This window comes from Pseudonaja textilis, chromosome 1 (assembly GCF_049901715.1).
Source record: "Pseudonaja textilis isolate UNSWEBS1 chromosome 1, rPseTex1.2, whole genome shotgun sequence".
Taxonomy (NCBI): domain Eukaryota; kingdom Metazoa; phylum Chordata; class Lepidosauria; order Squamata; family Elapidae; genus Pseudonaja; species Pseudonaja textilis.
The window spans coordinates 212,916,141-212,937,135 of record NC_141990.1 but is presented as its reverse complement, the minus strand read 5'-3'; the positions used below and the strand labels follow the sequence as shown (position 1 = coordinate 212,937,135).

Sequence of the window (20,995 nt, the reverse complement as noted above, 5' to 3'; positions counted from 1 at the left end):
TCATTTTCTTTTCTATATTTTGTGCTAATGTCCAGTATACCTGGAAGTTTGTGAAAGCACAGGAAGGATATAAAAATTGTGGAAGGATGGACCACACTCCAAGGATCACATTGAATGCATCTTAGGCTTATGCAGGGTAATAATTAATTTGGTAAATATATTTTTCTTTCTGTCTCACATATGCACAAAATCCATCCCTCTCTTAAAGGATATGGGAGTGTCTTTAGTGATCAAATACTCATGGGATATCAGAACAAGACTGAAGAAAAACTTCCTTTCTTTATTTAGCCTTTAGTCTTTATTATATGGCCTCCCATCTCACAAAAGTGACATCAGTAAAAATAAAAAAAATATCATATAAACACATAAAAAGTTATTATTAAAAATGAAAAAACCCTACAAATTATATATAGCATAGACTAACCTGACTTAGTATTTGTCTTTTTTCCATCAAAAAACAGGATGAAAATAAAACTTCATGTCATTAAAAGACTGTAGCTTTAACCTGAAGAAAAGTGCACACCACATGGGAGAAAAATCTACCTCCTGGGCCTGCAGCTATGAAACTTTTGTCATGCCATTTGCTACAATCCCATAAGAAGAGATGTTCAGAAGAACTGTGTTTGTTCCTGTCCCAGTCTCTTTCTCCTGTTTCCCTTTTCAGGCATTTTACTAAAAATAGAAATGCAGAACTCTCAACTCCTCTAACCTCTCAGTGAATAGCTCTCTGTGCAGTTCCGGTCAGAGCAAATCCACAAAAATGGGGGGAAATACATGCAACTGCACAGTGACCATCTCCTCCACATATCCTTAAAACTCTGTTCCACCAAGATTGCTTTACCCAGACACAGGTTCCCCAATGGGAAGTCTGTGCCACGAATGTATTTGGCCCTATGTACCTGCAAATGTACTTTTTTTTACTAGCCATTTTGATTTCATGCAGAAAAAAAGGCAAACAGATAGTTCAAAGCAGTGGTGGGATTCAATTTTTTTTTACTACCGGTTCTGTGGGCATGGCTTGGTGGACATGGCAGGGGAAAGATACTGTAAAATCTCCAGTCAGAGGTGGGATTTGCTGGTTCTCTGAACTACTCAAAATTTCCGCTACCAGTTCTCCAGAACTGGTCAGAACCTGCTGAATACCACCTCTGGTTCAAAGGCAATTCAAGTTGTTTGTTCACAGAGTGCCAGAGTAAATTTCTGACAAGATTTACCATCCAAAACAAAAGAAGACTCAAGTGAAAATTGAGATAGGTGAAGGCAGCATTCGGCTAGTAATATGAAAAATAAGTAGCATAACAGTAAAAATAAGAGGGTTCCTGAACACTGGTAGAGCACCAGTGGTGCAGTGGTTAGAATGCAGTATTGCAGGCTAATTCTGCCGACTCCCAGCAGTTCAATCCTAACAGGCTCAAGCCTTCCATCCTTCTGAGGTCAATAAAATGAGGAGCCAGATTGTTGGGTGCAATATGCTGAATCTGTAAAATTATAGGGGCTCTAAAACAAGGTGAAGTGGTATATAAGCCTTATTGCTATAGTGTGAAAAAGCTGCTCTCAAAAAAAAGGCCAAAATCCAGGAGGTGCAAATGGTATTTTCCTTATTTTCCCATCTAGCCACTTATAGACATTATCAGACTCCTGCAATTTTTTTTCTTGAAAAAATAGTTCTTGAAAATTTAAGAAAATGTGGCATTTATAAGCCAGATTGAAGTGAACATATAAACAACCAGATTACCCTCCTTAAAAGAATAATCATGTTGCTGATGCTTGGCCATCTGTCCTATTCTGACAGGTAGTAAGAGAAACCATTCCACAAAGTGTCTGATTGGAAATCATAAAATTCTAATAATTGTACAATTCTTATGATTTTTATCAAGGCAATTCTTCCTAATACACACAAACACACATATTTCATTTTGAATGTTTCTGTTTTTTAGTATGCTGATACATTATTACTCCTCTCCCCGTTACATAAAGTGAAAATAATCAAAACAAAATGAGAGTGAATAACACAGAGAGAGATTTTAAAATGCCCCAAATAATTTAATATTTCAGTAATGATCAATTGGGTTAAAAATTATAATATCAGATGAAGACTCCATTGGGCTGAGCTCTATTCCTTGTGACCACGTGATCATGTCTATTACTTTACCAAACAAAAATATGGAGGTGGTCTTCCACTACCATTTTCCAGGAAGTTTTTTTTTTTTCAATTCTTCAGTTTAACTCTAGACCACAGTTTTGTGGTAGTCTTCAGTATGATTATACTCCTATTAATAAGGGGTTGGTCGTCCCCTCCGTCATTTGATGATGGTCTTCTACAATGAGTTCCTATTTCTGACAATTCAGATCTAAGTCCTATGATGTTCAGTAAGACTTAATGCCAAGCAAACACTGGCCAATATAAAACTACCTCTGCCACAGAAATAAACAGTACAAATCCAAAATACATCTACAATCTGCCTTCCAGACTACTTATTTTTCTTTGTGTTTCTTTTAGTCTTTGGGCACTTTTTCAAACAAAACCCTGGGATAGAAATGCCTACAATATTTTATTTCTTAAGAAAGCCCATAAAGCTGTAGAGGTTTTCTTATACACTAAAGATATTAGATATCATTTATTGTTCTGCAGCATGTTAATTTCATTTTAAAAAATAATTAGTTTAAAACAGTTTTTATAAAAAATTAAACGTGATTCAAGGAACCTGGTAGAGCCAAGGCAATTATGTTGTTCACTGTGGATTTCTTCCTGTCATATTTACTACTGCAAAGTGGTGTAGTTTATGTTTATGTTGTTTTGAAAAAAACCATAAAGAGCCACTGGAAATCATACCACAATGAATATGTAGGGTAGAGGTTGTGCTTAACCAATCAGCTTCGAGCTTCTCCCATTTACCTCCATGCCATCAAGAATTGCAGTGAAATCAATTGGGACATAGAGCTGCTCCTCCAACTGAGGCATCCAAGCTGCCTCACTCAATGGAATGTTTATCAGATTCAAAATTCAAAAACATCTCCCAGAGCATTGAGAGCAGAAGGGAATGGAGGAGTTAAAAACAAGGGAAAAGCTAATTTTAGCATGAAAAAACAACTGTGTTAAAGAATTTGATTAAATATTTTATATCTTTACCAAAAATCTACTTTAGAAAGCATGTAAGGAACTATTTACTTAAGGGTTTCTTCAGTTTTCAGATGAAATAACTGCTGTTGTGGGAGGCTATATCTCTGAATGAACTCTGATTATAATACCCTTAACTGAGACTAGCCAAGATTTGTTGCTTTCTAAGTCATTAGTCTTCTCCCCACGAACTGCTCCCCATATTCATATACATTCATATGCAGTATATTGTAGTCTCCACCTCCTAGAACACATGAACATATTGCTGTGTTACATAAATAAAGGAAGGGCAAAGTCTTCTGGTTAAATTAGCAAAAAAATTTTTCATGAATCCTGCTCTGACATACTTTCTTTCTTTCTGATCCCAACATGACAGCACAAAACATACTCAATAACCTCTGCCTTCCAACTAACTTGCCAACATGCCTTTTTGAATTGTCCTGTGAGTCCTCCTATTTGCTTCTATTACCTTGTTTTACCTTACATTATAGGATGCAAGGCAGTATTTAAGGCAGCTCTTCAATTTTGTATAGGAAATTAGTTCTGAATAATAATTATGAATCTTGCTGCAGGTAAAAAAGTCAATATCATAAAAGAAAAAAACAGCTTTAATTAAAAATCAGGTAAGGGGGGGTGGACAGACATTAGCCAAAATCCAGATTCCACTTCCCAACCTTGCATAGAAAAATGAGTGTGAAAAAGAAAGAGGGATGAGAGGGAGAAGGTTAAAAAGGAAAGGGCTTATTGAGACTGCTGCTTCCACCATTGAAAATAGGCATGTAGAAGAGTGAAAGAGGAAATGACATAAAAAGGCCCCACATCTTTATCTTTTCTATTGTCAACCATATGCAAATCACTTATCAAGATTTGTGATGGCATGATTCCTTCATGAAAAACCAACCATTCCTTAATGAAAGACCTAAATTCCAAGTTTAAAGCACAGGCCTGGGACAACCAGGTCTCAAAATAAAAAAAAGATAGAGAAGAAAAAAGAACCCCTACCCTAACCTATTCCTCAGTTATTGCTGTTCCAAACTCCATAGCAGAGACAGGGAATATTTACCTCCCTATATTAAGAAAACTCAGTTGCTTAAGTCACTTCAGTAGAGATTACAGAGTTCTCCCCCTAAATCTAATCCAGGAACCATTTGCTATTTAAATTTGCCACAACCACCATCTCAGATGTTCTGGAACAGTATACTAGATTCAGAATAACAGCTGCAGATGTACTGATGTAAGATTTTGCTGATGTCCTTAGAAACTTAGATATAAGGGTCCTAATCATTTTTTCCAATCACTACCAAGTTTTGGTTTTGAGATTAGTCTATAGGTTGTATACAAGATTGTCTGATGAACACCAGAAGGTCATTAGTATGGATAAAAACATTGAAAATCCTATGCAACATTGAAAACCCCTGCTGAGCTTGCAGCAATAGGCAATGAGACATAAGTAAAGTGTAAAGTAAATTTATAATCTATATATAAGAAACTGCTGTACAGCATTGCTGTCATTGACCATGCCAGCCCAAAACTCCAAACCCTCCACTACCAAACAACAAAAGAATAATATCTCTACCAGTGACCTCCCAGACTCCTGCACATGCTTCAAATGTCTCGAAACCATCAATGAAAACAAAAATAACATTAAACGCCACCTATGTGATAATCAAGCCCACCTTGCCTGCTTAAACTTAAACAAAAACCTAGCTGATCTCCTAAAAACATCAGATACATTCCCTTGTCTATGTCCATCATGTTTACCTAAGCTAAACAAACTAAGTCCCCTGCCTGACAGAGTTGAAAGCATAGAATCATTCATTTGCTCAATAGAAGAACGCTTACTAACATGTTCTGAAACAACTATACAAGCAAGCCTAATCTCTTGAAAAAAAATACAGCACAGATAAGTGAATACCTATCAGCTCAAAATCAAATCCCAACTCAACAACCACTACCACAACTACTACCTCAACTACAATCACAACTACAACCAAAAATAACCACCAAACCACAGCCACAAATAATCACTATCCCTTCAAATAATTCCACAAATAATAACCCGTTACTCATCAAGGACATCATGGAACGTGATCGGAAACGTCCAAATGCCATCTTATTTGGTCTTGAAGACACCAACGACTCAAATGCTATCACCAAAGTTCATAATATCATAAGCAACTCAAATACGACAAACATCTCTCCTGAAGATATCATTGAAATAACCAGAGATGGCCCTGAGTTCAAATACAATGATGGCTCGGTGGCCCCAAGATTTTATAGAGTTGTTTGCAAAAATGAGTCCAGCAAACATATATTCATTCATACAATAAACGCCATTGCAAAAACCAACCCCAACCATAACAAACTTTGCTCAAGGTCAGACTTATCCATACTGCAAAAAATCTGCTGCCATGAACTTTGCACAGAACTCAAAAAACGTCTAGACAATGGAGAGAAGGACCTGTACATTGACTACCGTGCTGATTGTACCAAAAGTAAGTCACAAAACCCACAACTCCACATCCAACCCTACCTCATCCAAACCACCATCACTCAAAACTAGGCACGCATGCCCCTAACTACCTCAATTCCAACTACAACTGGCCTTAAATGCAAACTACTCAATGCAAGAAGGCTTGTAAATAAAATACCTGAATTTCTCCTCTTACTAAATATGGCTAAATTTGACATCATATTTGTCTGTGAAACATGCTCAACACAACTCTCCCTGACTCCATTACCACAGTAAGAGACTATCACGTTCACTGATCAGATCGCAAAATCCGTAGAGGAGGTGGTGTTGCTATCTTCTACAAAAAGTCCCTACATCTAAAAAACATCCAAGTTGCCCAGGAGCTTGCTATTCCTGAGACCATCATCTGTGAACTGTTCTTAAATATCCTATTTCGATTCTTATTATGTTACAGAGCCCCTAATTATGACATTGAACATGTAAACAAGTTAAATTTACTACTAACATGGGCAACATCCTGCCCACATGCTTTTATCTTTTTGGTGACTTCAATCTACCTCGTATTAATTGGACCCTAAACAATGTAAAACTGAACTCATACATGCAACCTTCTACAATGCTGTAACAAATCTGGGACTGGAACAACTAGTAACCAACAATACTAGATTAACAACTGCCTCGATCTCATCTTCTGCAATAGTTTGAATTCAATTTACGGAATACAAATTAAAGAACCCTTTTCCAACAGTGACCACAACATGATTGACTTTTGTCTCAACATACTTCCACACAAAAAACATCATAACGATGGGATCCCCAATTATAACTTCAAAAAAGGCAACTATGGTCTTATAGACAACGATCTCTCATCTCTTGATTGGCAATTTCTATTCACTGGATGCAATACTGTTGAAGACTATTACAACATATTTTTACTTGAAGTCAAAAAAGTCATCAAACTATATGTACCAATAACAACTGCCAAAACCAGGAAAAACAAACTACCCATAACAATAAGGAAGCTTCAATCCAAAAAGAAATCACTTTAGCAGAAAAACAAATCTGGTCATGCTGCTAACTTCAAAAGCCGATACAAAAATTTATGCCACCAGATAAAAACTGAATGCACCAATTTATCACATTAAACAAGAGGAAAACCATCTATGCACCAATTCCATCTGCACTTTCTACAATTTTGTAAACAACAAAATAAAAGACTCAAGGTCCATCTCACCCCTTAAAGGATCTAATGATAAAGGCTGCAACGATGACACCATTAAAGCCAACCTCTTTAACACATTCTTTGGCTCAGTATTTGTAAACAGCAATGGATCATGTCCAGTATTTCCTAGTTGAACAGCTAGGAACAACTACTATGATCTAATACATATCGATTTTACAGAAGACAATGTTGAAAAAGCACTGCCCAATCTAAAACCATCTCTATGTATTGAACTGGAGATAATTTGTGCCTACTTCTTAAAAAAGCTATCCACTGCCATAGCTGAACCTCTAAGCATAATCTTTGAAAAATCTTTCAGGACCAGCTCCTTGCCAAACCTATGGTCATAAGCCACGGTCATCCCCATCTTCAAAAAGGGAGACCCAGCCTAGTTGAAAATTACAGACCAATCTCTTTATAATGCATCAACTGTAAAGTCATGGAATCAATTATTAACCAATCCATTATCCTCCACTTAGAGACAAATAGCCTACTCTCTAATAAACAATTTGGTTTCAGAAAAAAACTACCCTGTAATCTGCAACTCTTACACTGCAAAAACATATGGACTACACAAATCGATCAGGGCAAAGCAATAGACACAATCTACATAGACTTCTGTAAAGCCTTTGATTCAGTGGTACACGACAAACTACTCCTAAAACTAAAATCTTATGGTATCTCTGGACACCTGCATAACTGGATAGAAGCATTCCTGTCAAACAGACAACAAATGGTCACAATTGGGAGCATCTTATCAAATTCTGTACCTGTCAACAGTGGTGTTCCCCCAAGGCAGTGTTCTAGAACCAACTCTCTGCATACTCTACATAAATGACCTCTGTGATCATATTAAGATCAACTGCGTTCCCTTCGCTGATGATGTAACTAACTAGAGCATACAAAACATTTGCTAGACCAATACTTGAATACAGCTCATCAGTCTGGAACCTTCATTCAACACCACTGACAATACTGCTACCCTTCAAAAAGACCTCGACTATGTATCAGAATGGTCAAACAAATGGCAACTTCAAATCTCAACAAATAAATGCTCTGTCTTACATATTGGCAAAAACAATCAGAAAATAAATACAAGCTGAATAGTCAAGACCTTGTTAATGATCCAAACTCTGCCAAGGACCTTGGAGTACCCATCTCTAATGATCTAAGTGCTAGAGCCAACTGTAACTACATAGCAAAAAAGGCATTAAGAGTTGTTAAGCTAATCCTACGTAGCATTTTCTCTGGTAATATCACACTACTAACTAGAGCATACAAAACATTTGCTAGACCAACACATGAATACAGCTCATCAGTCTGGAACCTGCATTATGTATTTGATATTAATACAGTTGAGAAAGTCCAGAAATATTTCACAAGAAGAGTTCTCCACTCTTTTACTCGTTGCAGAATACCTTATGCCACCAGATTTGAAATTCTAGACCTAGAAAACCTAGAACTATGCCGCCTTTGGTCCGATCTAAGTATAGTACATAAAATTATATATTGCAATGTCCAATGAATACTTCAGCTTCAACCATAACAATACAAGAGCACACAATAGATACAAACTCAAGGTTAATTGCACCAAAGTTGATTGCAGGAAATACGACTTCAGCAACAGAGTGGTCAATGTCTGAAATACTCTACCTGACTCTGTGGTTTCTTCCCCAAACCCCAAAAACTTTAACCTTAGACTGTCTACTTTTGACCTCACCCCTTTCCTAAGAGGTCTGTAGGGGGTGCACCAATGTGTTTACCATCCCTGTCCTATTGTTTCTTTTTATTTTTTTTTATATGTATCCATTTCATGTATTCATAACTATGTTTATACTTATACCTGTCAACTTATAATCGCTTGACAAAATAAATAAATGAAAAAATTAAATCAGATTAAGATATCTGCTGATATCATTGAAAGAATATTTGCCAACGAATCAACATCACAGTTCATTTTAGAAGGGTATATAGAATTATGAATAATTTAATTTTTAAAGTGGCTATTGCATCGCAAATGAAAAAAAGAATAAAGCTTGTTAGTGCAGCTGCAAAAAAACTTATGTGCTTTGTGTACAGCACAGATAAGCTTTCATAATCTACTTCTGTAGTGGCAATCAATAACAGTCATGCTTTCCTTCTACCTGCCCCCAGATAGCAGTGCAGAAAATAAAATGTAAATAAAACCTGCATGGAAAATTCTGTTCTTTGCCAGTATTAACTAAGTCACAGCTTGTGTCCGGATGGCATAAACTATAAAGCATAATAATCCGAATGAATCTCAAAAGCACACCTTTTAGAAGCTTTAACTGGGTGCCAAGAAGGAATGATTTATTCAACTAGAACATTCTCCCCATTGCTCTACACATAACAATTGGATTCCACAGTTGCACAACACTAACCTAAAGAAAATGCCTAGCTATAAGGAAAAATCATAAGTATACATCTTCCAGAATGTAAAAGAGAAGATGATTTATCTGCCAAAATCAGGTTTTTCTCCAACGCCATGAAATTATTGCACTGTAATTGAAATTAATCTTTCCAACTGGGGGTAGTGTTGAAGTCAGACCTTCTTAGAGCTACCTCCTAGGCTCTTTTCCTCAGTGTGTGTTTCTGTGTGCCTGAATTTAATAGCAATTTCTCCAAATATGTAAGCTTTACTATATCAGGTTTTGGAATTGTACCAATGCTACTTTTTTCTCCTGACAAAAAAATGAAAAATACATTTAGACACTTGATGCCTTGGTTGTATGCTATCTAACAGATTGTAATATAAATATTTTTATAAAATGTAAAACATTTTAATACAATTAATAGATAAATAATTTCCCCCTTTCCCTACTAAAAAGTGCTCTATATCATTTCCACTTTGGAGGTGGGGGGGGAGATACAAAACACTGCTCATATTTATTTTGATGACAATCTATTAAATTAAAGCTGTAATATTCTAGTCCAAATGGTAGGATTTTAGTTGGGCACAAAACCTCCCATTCTTCATAAATTGGAGATTATTAAGTTCTGGGGAATGAGTACATTCAAAAACAAAGACACAAGCATTTGGATGGGGATGGGGATAGGTTTATTTCTAAACGCAAGATGAATTAGTGTTATGCCAAGCAGTAAGTCCTCAAAAACCTGATATTGTTCCATTTGATATTTTGAATAGAATGCTATGCCACAATATAATTTTCTTAGAGGTAACTCTAATTTAGAAATCCGGACACTGCACAAGGTTCCATCTTCTTCTTTTTTGATGAAGTGAAGTCAACATACTGTATCAGGAATGATATTTATTAACCTCTTTCTCCAGAAAAGTAGAACAATCAAGGAACACATTTGTTTGGCCTAAAAATCAAGACAGATTGTATGCAATAGCAGGCATGAGGATCTATTTCCTCAGGGATTCGGATACCACAAAAACATTGTGTGTGTTTTTTTTAAAGATGCTGGAAGAAATACAGAAAGAGAACTGCACCATAAACTCTGAAGCAGCTGAATTTTTCACTCAGCACAGAAGGGACACATTTTCTATGGAACTTAGCATTTGTGGATTTATGAAATGCTATTTTAGCAAAAGATGAGTGGAAGTATAACAGAACAGTAAATAGACAAATTAATGGACAACAAAGTAATGAGACAGTTAATAAGCAGAGTTAGAGGATGACAGAAATAAAAGACTCCTGATCAACAATGTTGCAAAAAAGAGAATTATTCTGGCTACATTCCATTATTGGATAAAACTTTTTAAAGGTACCAAGTTATTCCTTTGGTTAGCATGGTTCATAGATAAATGGTTTTTTAAAGCTATCTTGGTGGATTTGTGAGCTATATCAGTAGTAAAGGGAGTCCTGCTGCTTCCCATAAGTTAAAAATCATAGCAGCAGCTGTTCTGTGGAACAGTGGGGTGGGGGGGTACCTGGAATTGACAACCTGGGTAACTTCCCTAATGTTTGCTAGGGTGCCTTAGAAGTCTAAAGAAAAAAGTCTACATATTAGCAATTTTAACACTGAGTTAAAATAACTAGTTCAGGAAACACACACAAAAAACCTATAAAGAATTAAATAAGTGGCTAGCAATGTTTGAAAAGTATGTAAAAAATCCCCAACAACTTGTTTTATATTTTAAAAAATGACCTTTGCAAATAACTTGCAAAAGTTAAGGGTAGCAGGAAAATCCTTGAATGGAACAGAACTGATTTTCAAAAAAAAAATGGCCAAAAATAATCAAGTATCTCTATTAAAAGATGCATTTTCTTTCCACACTAATTTTCATTCTAGATTCTAATCATCATTGTCGTGTCCATGCTTGTGGAGTATTGCAATACTCCCAAAGATGCTTTTTTCAAGAGGCAACTGGACTTTCTGGTTTTTCTTTGAAGACGTTTTGCTTCTCATCCAAGAAGCTTCTTCAGCTCTAGCTCCCCACCATCCAGTCAGAACTGAAGAAGCTTCTTGGATGAGAAGTGAAAAGAAAAACCAGAAAGTCCAGTTGCCTCTTGAGAAAAAGCATATTTGGGACAACCATGACCTGGATAACTGAGAATCTCCATAGACTATTGTAATACTCTTTTTCAGGAGAATCATTGGAAAAGGGGGAACATAAATCAATAAGGACAACATGCTGATTTTTCTATAAAACGTGAAAGACGAACTTTCCCTAAAGTATTTGGAGACAGAACCAGTCCCTTCATTTTTGCTAATTCCTAATAATGTCCGGGATTTTATAAAAGAAACAACAATTTCAAGGATGAACTTGAAGACACTCAGAAAATTCTTTTGAAAGCAGAAAAAAAAGAAAAATTCTGACTTAGCACCACTACTGAATAGTATGTGTGAGTGAACTGATTTCATCAGGCTTTTTGCCTAAACATTGTAACGAATATTTCATATAACAACCTGAAATGCATTAAAAAATTTACTGAGAAAGTAGACTAGAAAATGAGGTTTTATATTTATATAAACTCTAGAAGACATATGTTGAAGAATATTATTAGCAAAATAGCATAAATATTATCATCAGCATAAAAATCTTCACTCATATCAAACTGAAGAATAAATTTAATAGCACTTAATGTGAGTGCATACAGCCCTTTTTAATCAGTAAATCCAGAGATCACCAGTTCATTTTTGTTCATTTTCAGAAAAAAATCCTCAAAGAGCTTCCAGTCTTTTCTAAAAGTAGCTATTGTACCTTCCCTAATAAAATAAGTCAAATTTAAATTAACTTTAATCAAAACTATCTGTGAGAAGCTGATCAAAGTACTAGATCAATGGCTGTATCTTATATTTTCTGTATAACATATCTGCATTTATTTGGAATAGTAACCTACAAGTCAGTAACTAGCATGTTGTATGTATAACACTCATGACTATGAGCTCATTCTGCTTACTATGGCTGAAAGATGCGACAATAAGCATATTTAAAGGACAAGTTGTCATGATGTCCACTGTCTCCTCCCTAGCCTTCTACATAAATATTTCCTCTTTAGTTGCTCTGGTGTGAAAAAAAATGTTTTTCTTTCTCCTTCCAAAACAAAACCTGTTATAAGGACAACGTAAGACACTAACTACAAGTAAATGGTTACTCCACTAGTGAGAAACAATGGCAAGAAGGAGATGGGCAGCAGGGAGAAGGCAGAACTGCTTAATTCCTTCCTTCCATCTGTCTTTTGCATCTGGAAAAGATATTCAAGAAGTGGATTTATGAGCACCTAAAAATACAGGGTTATTCTTAGAAGCCAGCGTGGATTTATTAAGAACAGGCCATGCCAAACAAATCTTATTGCCTTTTTTAATAAAGTGATTAAATTATTGGACCAAGGAAATGTTGTGAATGTAATATACTTATTAGAGTTCAGTAAGACATTTGATAAAGCAGACCAGAGCCTGCTTGGTAAGATAAAATAATGTGGGACAGATGGTACCACTTCCAGATGGATTGGTAGTTGGCTGACTAACCACGCTCAGCATGTGGTCCTCAGTGGAACTATGTGGAGAGAAGTATGCAATGGGGTTAATCAAGGTTTTGTCTTGGACTTTGCAGAGGGAGATCTAGCCTGGAAATAAGAAGGAATTTCCTGACTGTGAAAATAATTAATCAATGAAACAGCTTGCCTCCCATAGTTGTATGCGCTCCACTGCTGCATGTTTTCACGATAAGACTGAACAATAATTTGTCTGGGATAGTTTATTAAGTAGTAGAATAGCTTGCCTCCTAGAGTTGTAGGTGTTCCATTGCTGGAGGTTTTCAAGGAAAGATTGGATAATCATTTGTCTGAGATGGTATAAGGACTCCTGCTTTGGGCATCAGGGAAGGGCATTGGACAAAAGACAGTGAAGGTCCCTTCCATCCTATGATTCCTACGGAGTACAGGTATAATGAAGTTAGGTGGCTTAATGTTACAGTGTCTTAGCTGTGAGAAGCCGAGAAACTTGCCTAATCTCTCTCTCTCTCTCTCTCTCTCCCTCCCTCCCCCCTCTTTTTTTAAAGGGAAGGATCAATGCCTTACTATAGGGATCACAATACCTGTGAAACTCCTGATTAACAATTTTATGCCAGTACTAAATTCCCCTCCTTACGGTCTTTTCACAATATTAATTTAGGAATAAAGCTGGATACTTATTCAGCAAATCAGAAGTTTGGTTTTCCTCAGCCAACTCCCAAACCCCAAGCAAGCATTTACATTTTTGTAAGAGAGAAAAAATAATCAGCCTGTAACATAATTGCAAATTGGAAAGAGGGAAAAAGCCACCACAGAAGTTTATTTGTAAACCCCTGCTTATATTATGGTAAACCCCTGCTTATATTATGGTGGAACATTTATGTGCAATGGTTCATAATTACATTGGATTGTCCTCCAAAACATATGTATGTCAAAGCTTGTTTGCATCATAACTACCACAGCTAGTCAATGTCATCAGTGAAAGTCACAAGAAATTGACAGGCACTGAAGTTGTTCAGAAAAGCAAGGATATCCAAGAACTAGTGGCTACATGTACAGTAATTACATCGGCAGAAGATAAAAAGCAATTTCATTAATTTTTTTCTTGCACTTTATTCCTTAAGCATCTAAAAATTATCAGGTAATATATCACATGTTTGTTCATCATACAGCCCCCAACATTCTCTTGTCATAGATTTCTGAGCACCACAAGGTTCAAACAGCTAAAATTAGCCATAAACTGCCAAATTACAGGACCCTGATTTACTATTAATCCGTTACTTTGAATAATACACACACACACACACACACACACACACACCGTTTCTTAGTGCTTTACAGTCCACTCTAAGCAGTTTACAGAGTCAGCACATTGCCCCTCAACTATCTGGGTCCTTATTTTACCGACCTCGGAAGGATGGAAGGCTGAGTATATGAACTCCAGATTGGATTTATATACCAACAACAACAACAAAATAAACATTAGTTATCCTCTCTGCCTCTCTAAAATAATCAATCACATAATCTCTTCTTGCCCACTGGTACAATGTCAGGATATCACGGATACCTTCCTCAAAACAGAAGAGAAGCTCAAATTGTCAAAAGGTTGCCCAGGATTAAGATTAAGGTAAAATTAAGATTAAAGGTAAAAGTAGGATTAGGGGTAGTTATGAGACTGCAAGGGGAACCTGTGAAAGTTATTTGCTATAATTGGAAGGTGTCTTTTTTTTTTTTTTAATGGAAAGAACCCTTTGGATGGGTTACACACCTATGGCTTATCTCTGGATGTTTCACAGAAGTGGGAGAGGTAATGGAAGAAATAAAAATAAAGGGATGGACATGGAATTCATTCATCACAGTATCTGAGCTATATCTGAGTAACTTCAGTATTTTTATCAGGTTTCCTAGTTCAATAAAAGAAAAATTGATACTGAGGCAATTTAAGTAGGTGCAAAGTATTCTGAGATTCTCTCAAACCACCTACTTACATGGTGAAATTATTACAGAAAACAACTTCAAAGCACCTACATAATTTCACAAAAAAAGAAGAAAAAAGAAGATACATACTTTCTGTTCCATGCACAGAACCCAGTGAAGTCTTTGGCTTTTTGGTCTTCTTTTCCGTTGACTTTAAAGACTCTAAAATTGGAAACAGATTGCAGGGGGAGGTTAGAATAATTAAGAATCAAATCTCCATTTTGACTTAAAGAGCAATAATTGAAATGAAAAAAGAATTCTGGTTTGTGTTTCATTTGATTCTGATTGGGCTAGAAAGCAAATGGAGCTCGTTGGCTGTTGTGATATTTAAACAAAGAGGACTTGGACAAGCTACATTTTGAAGAACAGAATGAAAATAGTTTTCTTTGCTCCCCAGGAAATGTTACGATTAGAACTCTTTAAGTCTCTAAATTTTAAACATCCATCTTATTACTTTACTCAAAGTGTGCATGCAGGTTATTTGGGTTATGTCCCATGTGGAAGGTTGTTTGTTATGAAAACATAGGAATCTGCTGAAGAGGACTAAAATGAAGGGAGTTAGGAAAAAAAGTCTATTGGGCTAATGTTGAAAGAACTGATCAAGTTTCAGTTTTTGAATAGAGCCACATAAGCTGAAATTAGGGTTTTATGCTAAAAAAACTTCAGGAAAATTAAGACTATTTGCATGAAGATACACATTGTGTATGTTCTACCCAAAAACAGATGTTTGTATCTCTGTACCATTGTAAAAACGTATTTAACCAAAAGCAATAGTGAAACCAACAGAGTTTGTACATATTCTATTGGAAGATATACTGTATTCAAGGAAAACAAAATTATTTTGGTATTCACTATGTCTTTTGCCTTTTGAGGTAATATTGCATCTTTGATTTCTCATAATGGTCACTGGTGTGCTTACTTGTGGCAAATAAAAATCAATTTAAAACATTTAAAACAAAACAAAGCAAAGCAAAGCAAAAACACAACACAACATTCTACTGGATGGAAATGACTAATCTAATATATAGGTCTGGTCAAGCAAGTTACTAACAAGGGCACATGCTATAATAATTTTGATGAATATGAACTGATCTAGGTCTGGTAAGTGTTGACTGGAAACACTATGTCTGATACTTGTAATTTCAAAATGGTGTCTCTTTGCAAAACAATAGCTGCCTTTATTTCCAGTACAACTTTACAAACAAAATCAGGAACAAAATACTGATATTTGTAGTCTAAATTTAAACAAAAATGGTGATTATTCTGGGTATGAGTTACTGTTAACTTCTCAAGTTTCTATTTCAAATATTATGGCAGGATTGAATTTGGCAGAATGTACTAGGTTAGCAAAAAGACTCCTACTATTAGCAGAACTTCATTATACTGGCTGTAGTAGTAATCTATAAATATGAATCTTTGCTTCTTTGTATGGTAACTACCTAATCACCTTATAATAAAATAATGAAAACTGAAGAGTGAAGTGCTATGGTACTTGTTAAGTATTTCCTTATACGGTCACAAGAGTGGGGTCTGATGTCAGACTCCGCTCATTGGACTGGCCACTGGTGGGAGAAATGAAGTCTCGTCAGTGGCTGAAACTTTGGACAGTGCTGGTGATACAAGCCGGCGCTAGCCGTGGCTGGGCAGCTGTTACTTAAACTACACAAATAAAGCTGTTACTTGTTCCTGCCGTGTCCTGCCTCTTCAATCCGTGCACCCATCTAACACTACTGTTCTAATTTCATTGTGAGTAAAGGTGGGCGATGTTCAAAATAAATTTGCATTTAAACTGCAAGAGCTAATTTGTTCTAATGATGCAACATAACCTTAAAAAGACACTGAAGATCTTGCAACATATCTTGCAAAAGCTAGGCTTTTATCCAATGCCCTCTGCCAAGAATTTAAATTATCCTCAAATGGCTTAAGAGTTACATGTGAACAGAAAGAAAGAAAGATGAATTGGGGAAACTAAGGAAGGAACAATGGGGATGACCAATATATCTGTGGCTAATAACTAGATATTGAGAACTGACGTTCTATCAATATCTTTGGAATTTAGCACGTGGCTGTTCATTGTCCAATAGTGAGGAAGATGGAAAGGCCACGACCTGAAATAAAGCAATTGTGATGAACGGAACAACCGATTTTTTAAAAAAACCAGGGATTTTCCCCTGATTTCATCTATTCAATTTGTCGCAAATTAGTCAGCATGTCTGAAGAATGTATAGCTAGAGGGCCTTGGTGACTTCAGTGGTATTGTTCTACACACAGAATGATCTCTGCTGACACAACAATTCTCCCTCACTTACCCCAAGGCACTTCAGAAACCTGTAATCCATAGGGAGAATCAAAAATTTCTTCAGAGCAGGTTTAGGAAGCCTATAAGGGTTGCAGCTAGTATCCCACTATAGGAGCAAAAATCTACAGATAGTCTTCGTTTAGCAACTGCTTTATATAATGACAGTTTGCAGATATGATCAAGATGAAACAGTAACTTGATCAATCATTGCATTTACAACCTTCACAGGTCTGTAAAGCAAATGAAAGCTGAACTAGGGTTTCAGTGCAGTTGCAATTTCACTTACCAACTACTTCACTTAATGACCAAGTTGCTAGTTCCAATTGTGGATGCTAAATGAGGAGTACTTGTACTTGTGTAATGTTTTTCTTCTTCCAACAGTCCAAAACTAAAACATCCAATTATACTGTCAATGAATTCAGAACAGATAAGAGGAAATCTAAAATGTGTAATTAATCTACAAAGTACAGTGCCATTGGATGTGATAAGGGGTTTAAAAACTAATTAGATAACTAATTAATGAAATGCCTACCATTAATTATGATGATGATTATATGGAACAATCAGATTTGGAAAAAATGAGTTGCTAAGAACGAATTTGGAGCATGATTTCATGTTGGGATTTACTTGGTTTTACATTAATTTGTTGTATCTTTTACTTTATAAGCAGTGTATGATATCTGAATCCCACCAAACTGTCCTATTTGAAACAAACAATATCCTAGTGTGATGAATCAAGAGTCCAAATATTAGTTTTGTAATTGACAGAGTAGCCACCGCCAAACACAGTCAGTCTAATAAACCCCAAAAGAGAAGATGAGTGAAAATGTCAACCTTTTGAGCTAGATCACGTGAGGAAACAGACACCACATGAACTACTGAAACTCTTATTGTTTTAGGTTATAATAAAAGAACCTTGAAAACTGACATAGATTGTCCCTCTTCCCACGTATACTAAAGGGAATCAAGGCAAGGCAATCTTAAGTGCTTTCCTTCCCCACCTCCTTTTGCTTATCTGGGCTAAGTTGAGGTTTATATGAATTCCTTCCGCGGGGTCATCTCCAAATTACTTTATGGAACACAATAATATAAATTTCCCTAAGTGAACTGGGAAAAAGGCTGGATTTAAGTAAAATAAAATTAATATACTGACTAAATAAAAAGTCTTAGGGATAATCTACACTGCCACAAAAGTTACATGTGCTTTGATTTAAGCTTGAGTTGGTTTTGTCTGCTTGCATTGGGAGTGGTGGATGAAAACTAGCAAAGAAACAGTCGTGCCCAGAACAACAACAAAAGCACAAGCTCTATTCATTATTTTCTTGGTTGATAAATTTCTATCACAGTTCCAATTCAACAACAAAGCACTAAAACAAGAAACATTAGACTTGTTTGTTCTTCACATCACCTATGCTATTAGTTTGTTAATATTAAATCTTATCTTGTGTGCAGTAACTCATCATTTGGTTAAAATGGTTCAAATATAGATGTTTCTTTGACACAGAAACAGTATTCCATAATTATATTACCGTAATAATACTGAATACTGAAGTAAATTCGTATTTGGCAAAATTTTGGCAGCATGGAGGGCCTTTAACTGAGGCACAATACAGACACATGATAGCCTGGTTTAATGTCCCATTCAAGAGCCAATTTACTAGGAAAGGCATATGGACCAGGAAGAAACTAAAAAGAAACCCCCTCCCCCTTTTTGCATAGTTTTAGGAATGGGAATCAGACAGGAAGGAATTGGAATTTTGACATAAACAGAATCAGAAAAGTACTACCTAAGGCCTCTTAAGAACAGTTCTGAGTCTAGGGTCAAGTTACTTACCTTCCACTAAGACGCTGCAAATGCATTCTGATCTTCCTGCAGTATTCTCAGCTATGCATTTGTACTGGCCCTCATCCTCAGGAAAGGCTTTGTCAATGGTCAGGGAGCACAATGAGCCTAAAGGAAAGCAAGAGAAAGTCACAGAAGTGTAATGAATTAAATTAAAAAGAACTCTACTCAATGAAGAATTGATGACCAAAATCATAATCTAACCATAGTTTCCAACATGAGAGTATGCCAAAAGGTTGGTCTTACTTTTGATTCAGTGAAGTCTAAATTGCATGGAAATAGGTTTTCAGAAATTAATAATGGTGCTATGATTAAGACATCAAAAATTTTAATTCCTGCCTTTATCTCTTTTCCAGTGCAATTTCAAGTCAAACAACTTGGGTTTAAAACTATAGATGTTCAGTCAGAACACAGAGAAATATAAACAATTCAAATAATATCCTTTGCTCTGGTTGGAATTATAGCACCCAGAAATTCCAAATAACATGACTGTTGACCATGAAACTATTCCTGTAGATTTTGCTTCCTTCAATTTGATCAAGTTTTTGCTTTTGGAAATCAAAATTTACAAATCCTACTGTGTTTTCACCAGTGTTCCAAAACCTAATAGCCTTCAGATTTGTGGGAGCATCTCTCAACATTAACTATGTTCTTAGGATTGCTAGGAATTATAGGTTAAGAATATCTGGAGGTCCATATGTTTTGCATCCCTACTCTAGAAAATTTATGTGAACAATATGTCATTATGTCATCTTATATATAGTTTGTATATATATTATAAAAAGTATATTATATATACTTTGATTAAAAAATCCACTATTACCAGCATCACCACTCAATCTAGTTCAGAAATTAATAGAGTCAAATCAATTCTGATTGCTCACTACATTACAAAATACCAATTTCACATTCTCTTCAAAAGTCAGAGCAGAGGATGTTCACTTTAGAATTAAAAATATCTGATGTTCCAAGCTTTAATCATGCACAAGTGTTTTCCTTAAAGTACTTCAAGTAAATGTACAAACAAAAGGCAAAGCTAGCTATGTTTACTAAGGACACAACATTTTCCAAAAAGTCTGTGACCTATGCAATTGCTTCTTTCCCTGGGCTGGGAGAACATATGTCTGTCAATGAAACATTTGGTATTTCCTCCACAACAGCCCTTTGTTGACCTCCAGAGATGAGATTCTTTTCTCATAGTTCTGAGAAAACTCTGTCTGGTGACTCCAGTATGGAATTCTGAATTTCTTGGCACCTTACAAAATAAAATCCCAAGAGAGAACAACAGCATTGCTGCAAAAGCTGATCTATCCCTTCCCTGATCTGTTTATATAGCTGTCAACTAACTAATAGTGTGTTATGAAAGTTATACGTCTAAAATGAGCACTGCAATATTTTGAAGCAGCAACTTCAGTGCATTAGGCACAACATGGTCAAAATGTTTATAGCTGGGATTTTAACAGAACATGTTTCCCAATGCTGTGGGAAGGATCCAATCTTTCATAGACTTTATAGCATAGGCTATAGATTCAAACACTCTTAAGACACTCTTGAGTTTTGGACTTATTTGAAGGTGATGTTTAGTTTAACTCAAATAATGCAAACTTGGCAAAAGATTTCCAGTTCTTGTCAGCTTGATAGTCAGTTGTCTTCAAAACAAATATGCAAACCATCAAAACAGGGTAGCTTTTGTGTTTTACTTTCCTATCATAGTCAGCAAAACATGTTCCTTCTTCCAGCTGTAATAACTCCTGCTATGTACCTCAAGAAATATAAAAAAATTACTGGGATGGTGAAATCTGAAAAAACAATCAAGGCTGAGGCATACAAATAACCAAAGTTGGGAATTTAAGTTCAGCTATCTTTTCACATTATGCATTCCTGCCGAAGTATGCTACCTTATTTTACCTCCTACTAACAGTAAGTATCTGATATACTAGTTTTACAATACCCATTTTGTATTCTGCAAAAACACATTAACGTATTAAGGCCATCACAATATACTGTTCCATGAATTAATAAAGAACAATATTTTTCACAAATAAGGTTCCAGGTCTGGACCCTAAATATGGTTGAGTTTTCAAAAGTCAAATGTTCCTTCTGCCATTTCTTTCTTGGCTT

General features: G+C 35.8%; 1 protein-coding gene across 7 annotated transcripts in view; it reads right to left on the bottom strand.

Annotated features, from left to right (window-relative positions):
• MYLK (myosin light chain kinase) overlaps positions 1-20,995 on the bottom strand; it is a 186,307-nt gene that overhangs the window by 38,532 nt on the left and 126,780 nt on the right. For all 7 annotated transcript variants that reach the window (XM_087920404.1, XM_087920403.1, XM_087920405.1 and 4 more), the window contains 2 exons: positions 18,866-18,982; positions 14,823-14,894 (listed from right to left, as the gene is read on the bottom strand). In XM_087920404.1, the coding sequence (XP_087776530.1) occupies positions 14,823-14,894; positions 18,866-18,982 (189 nt within the window). The remainder of the gene's footprint in view (positions 1-14,822; positions 14,895-18,865; positions 18,983-20,995) is intronic.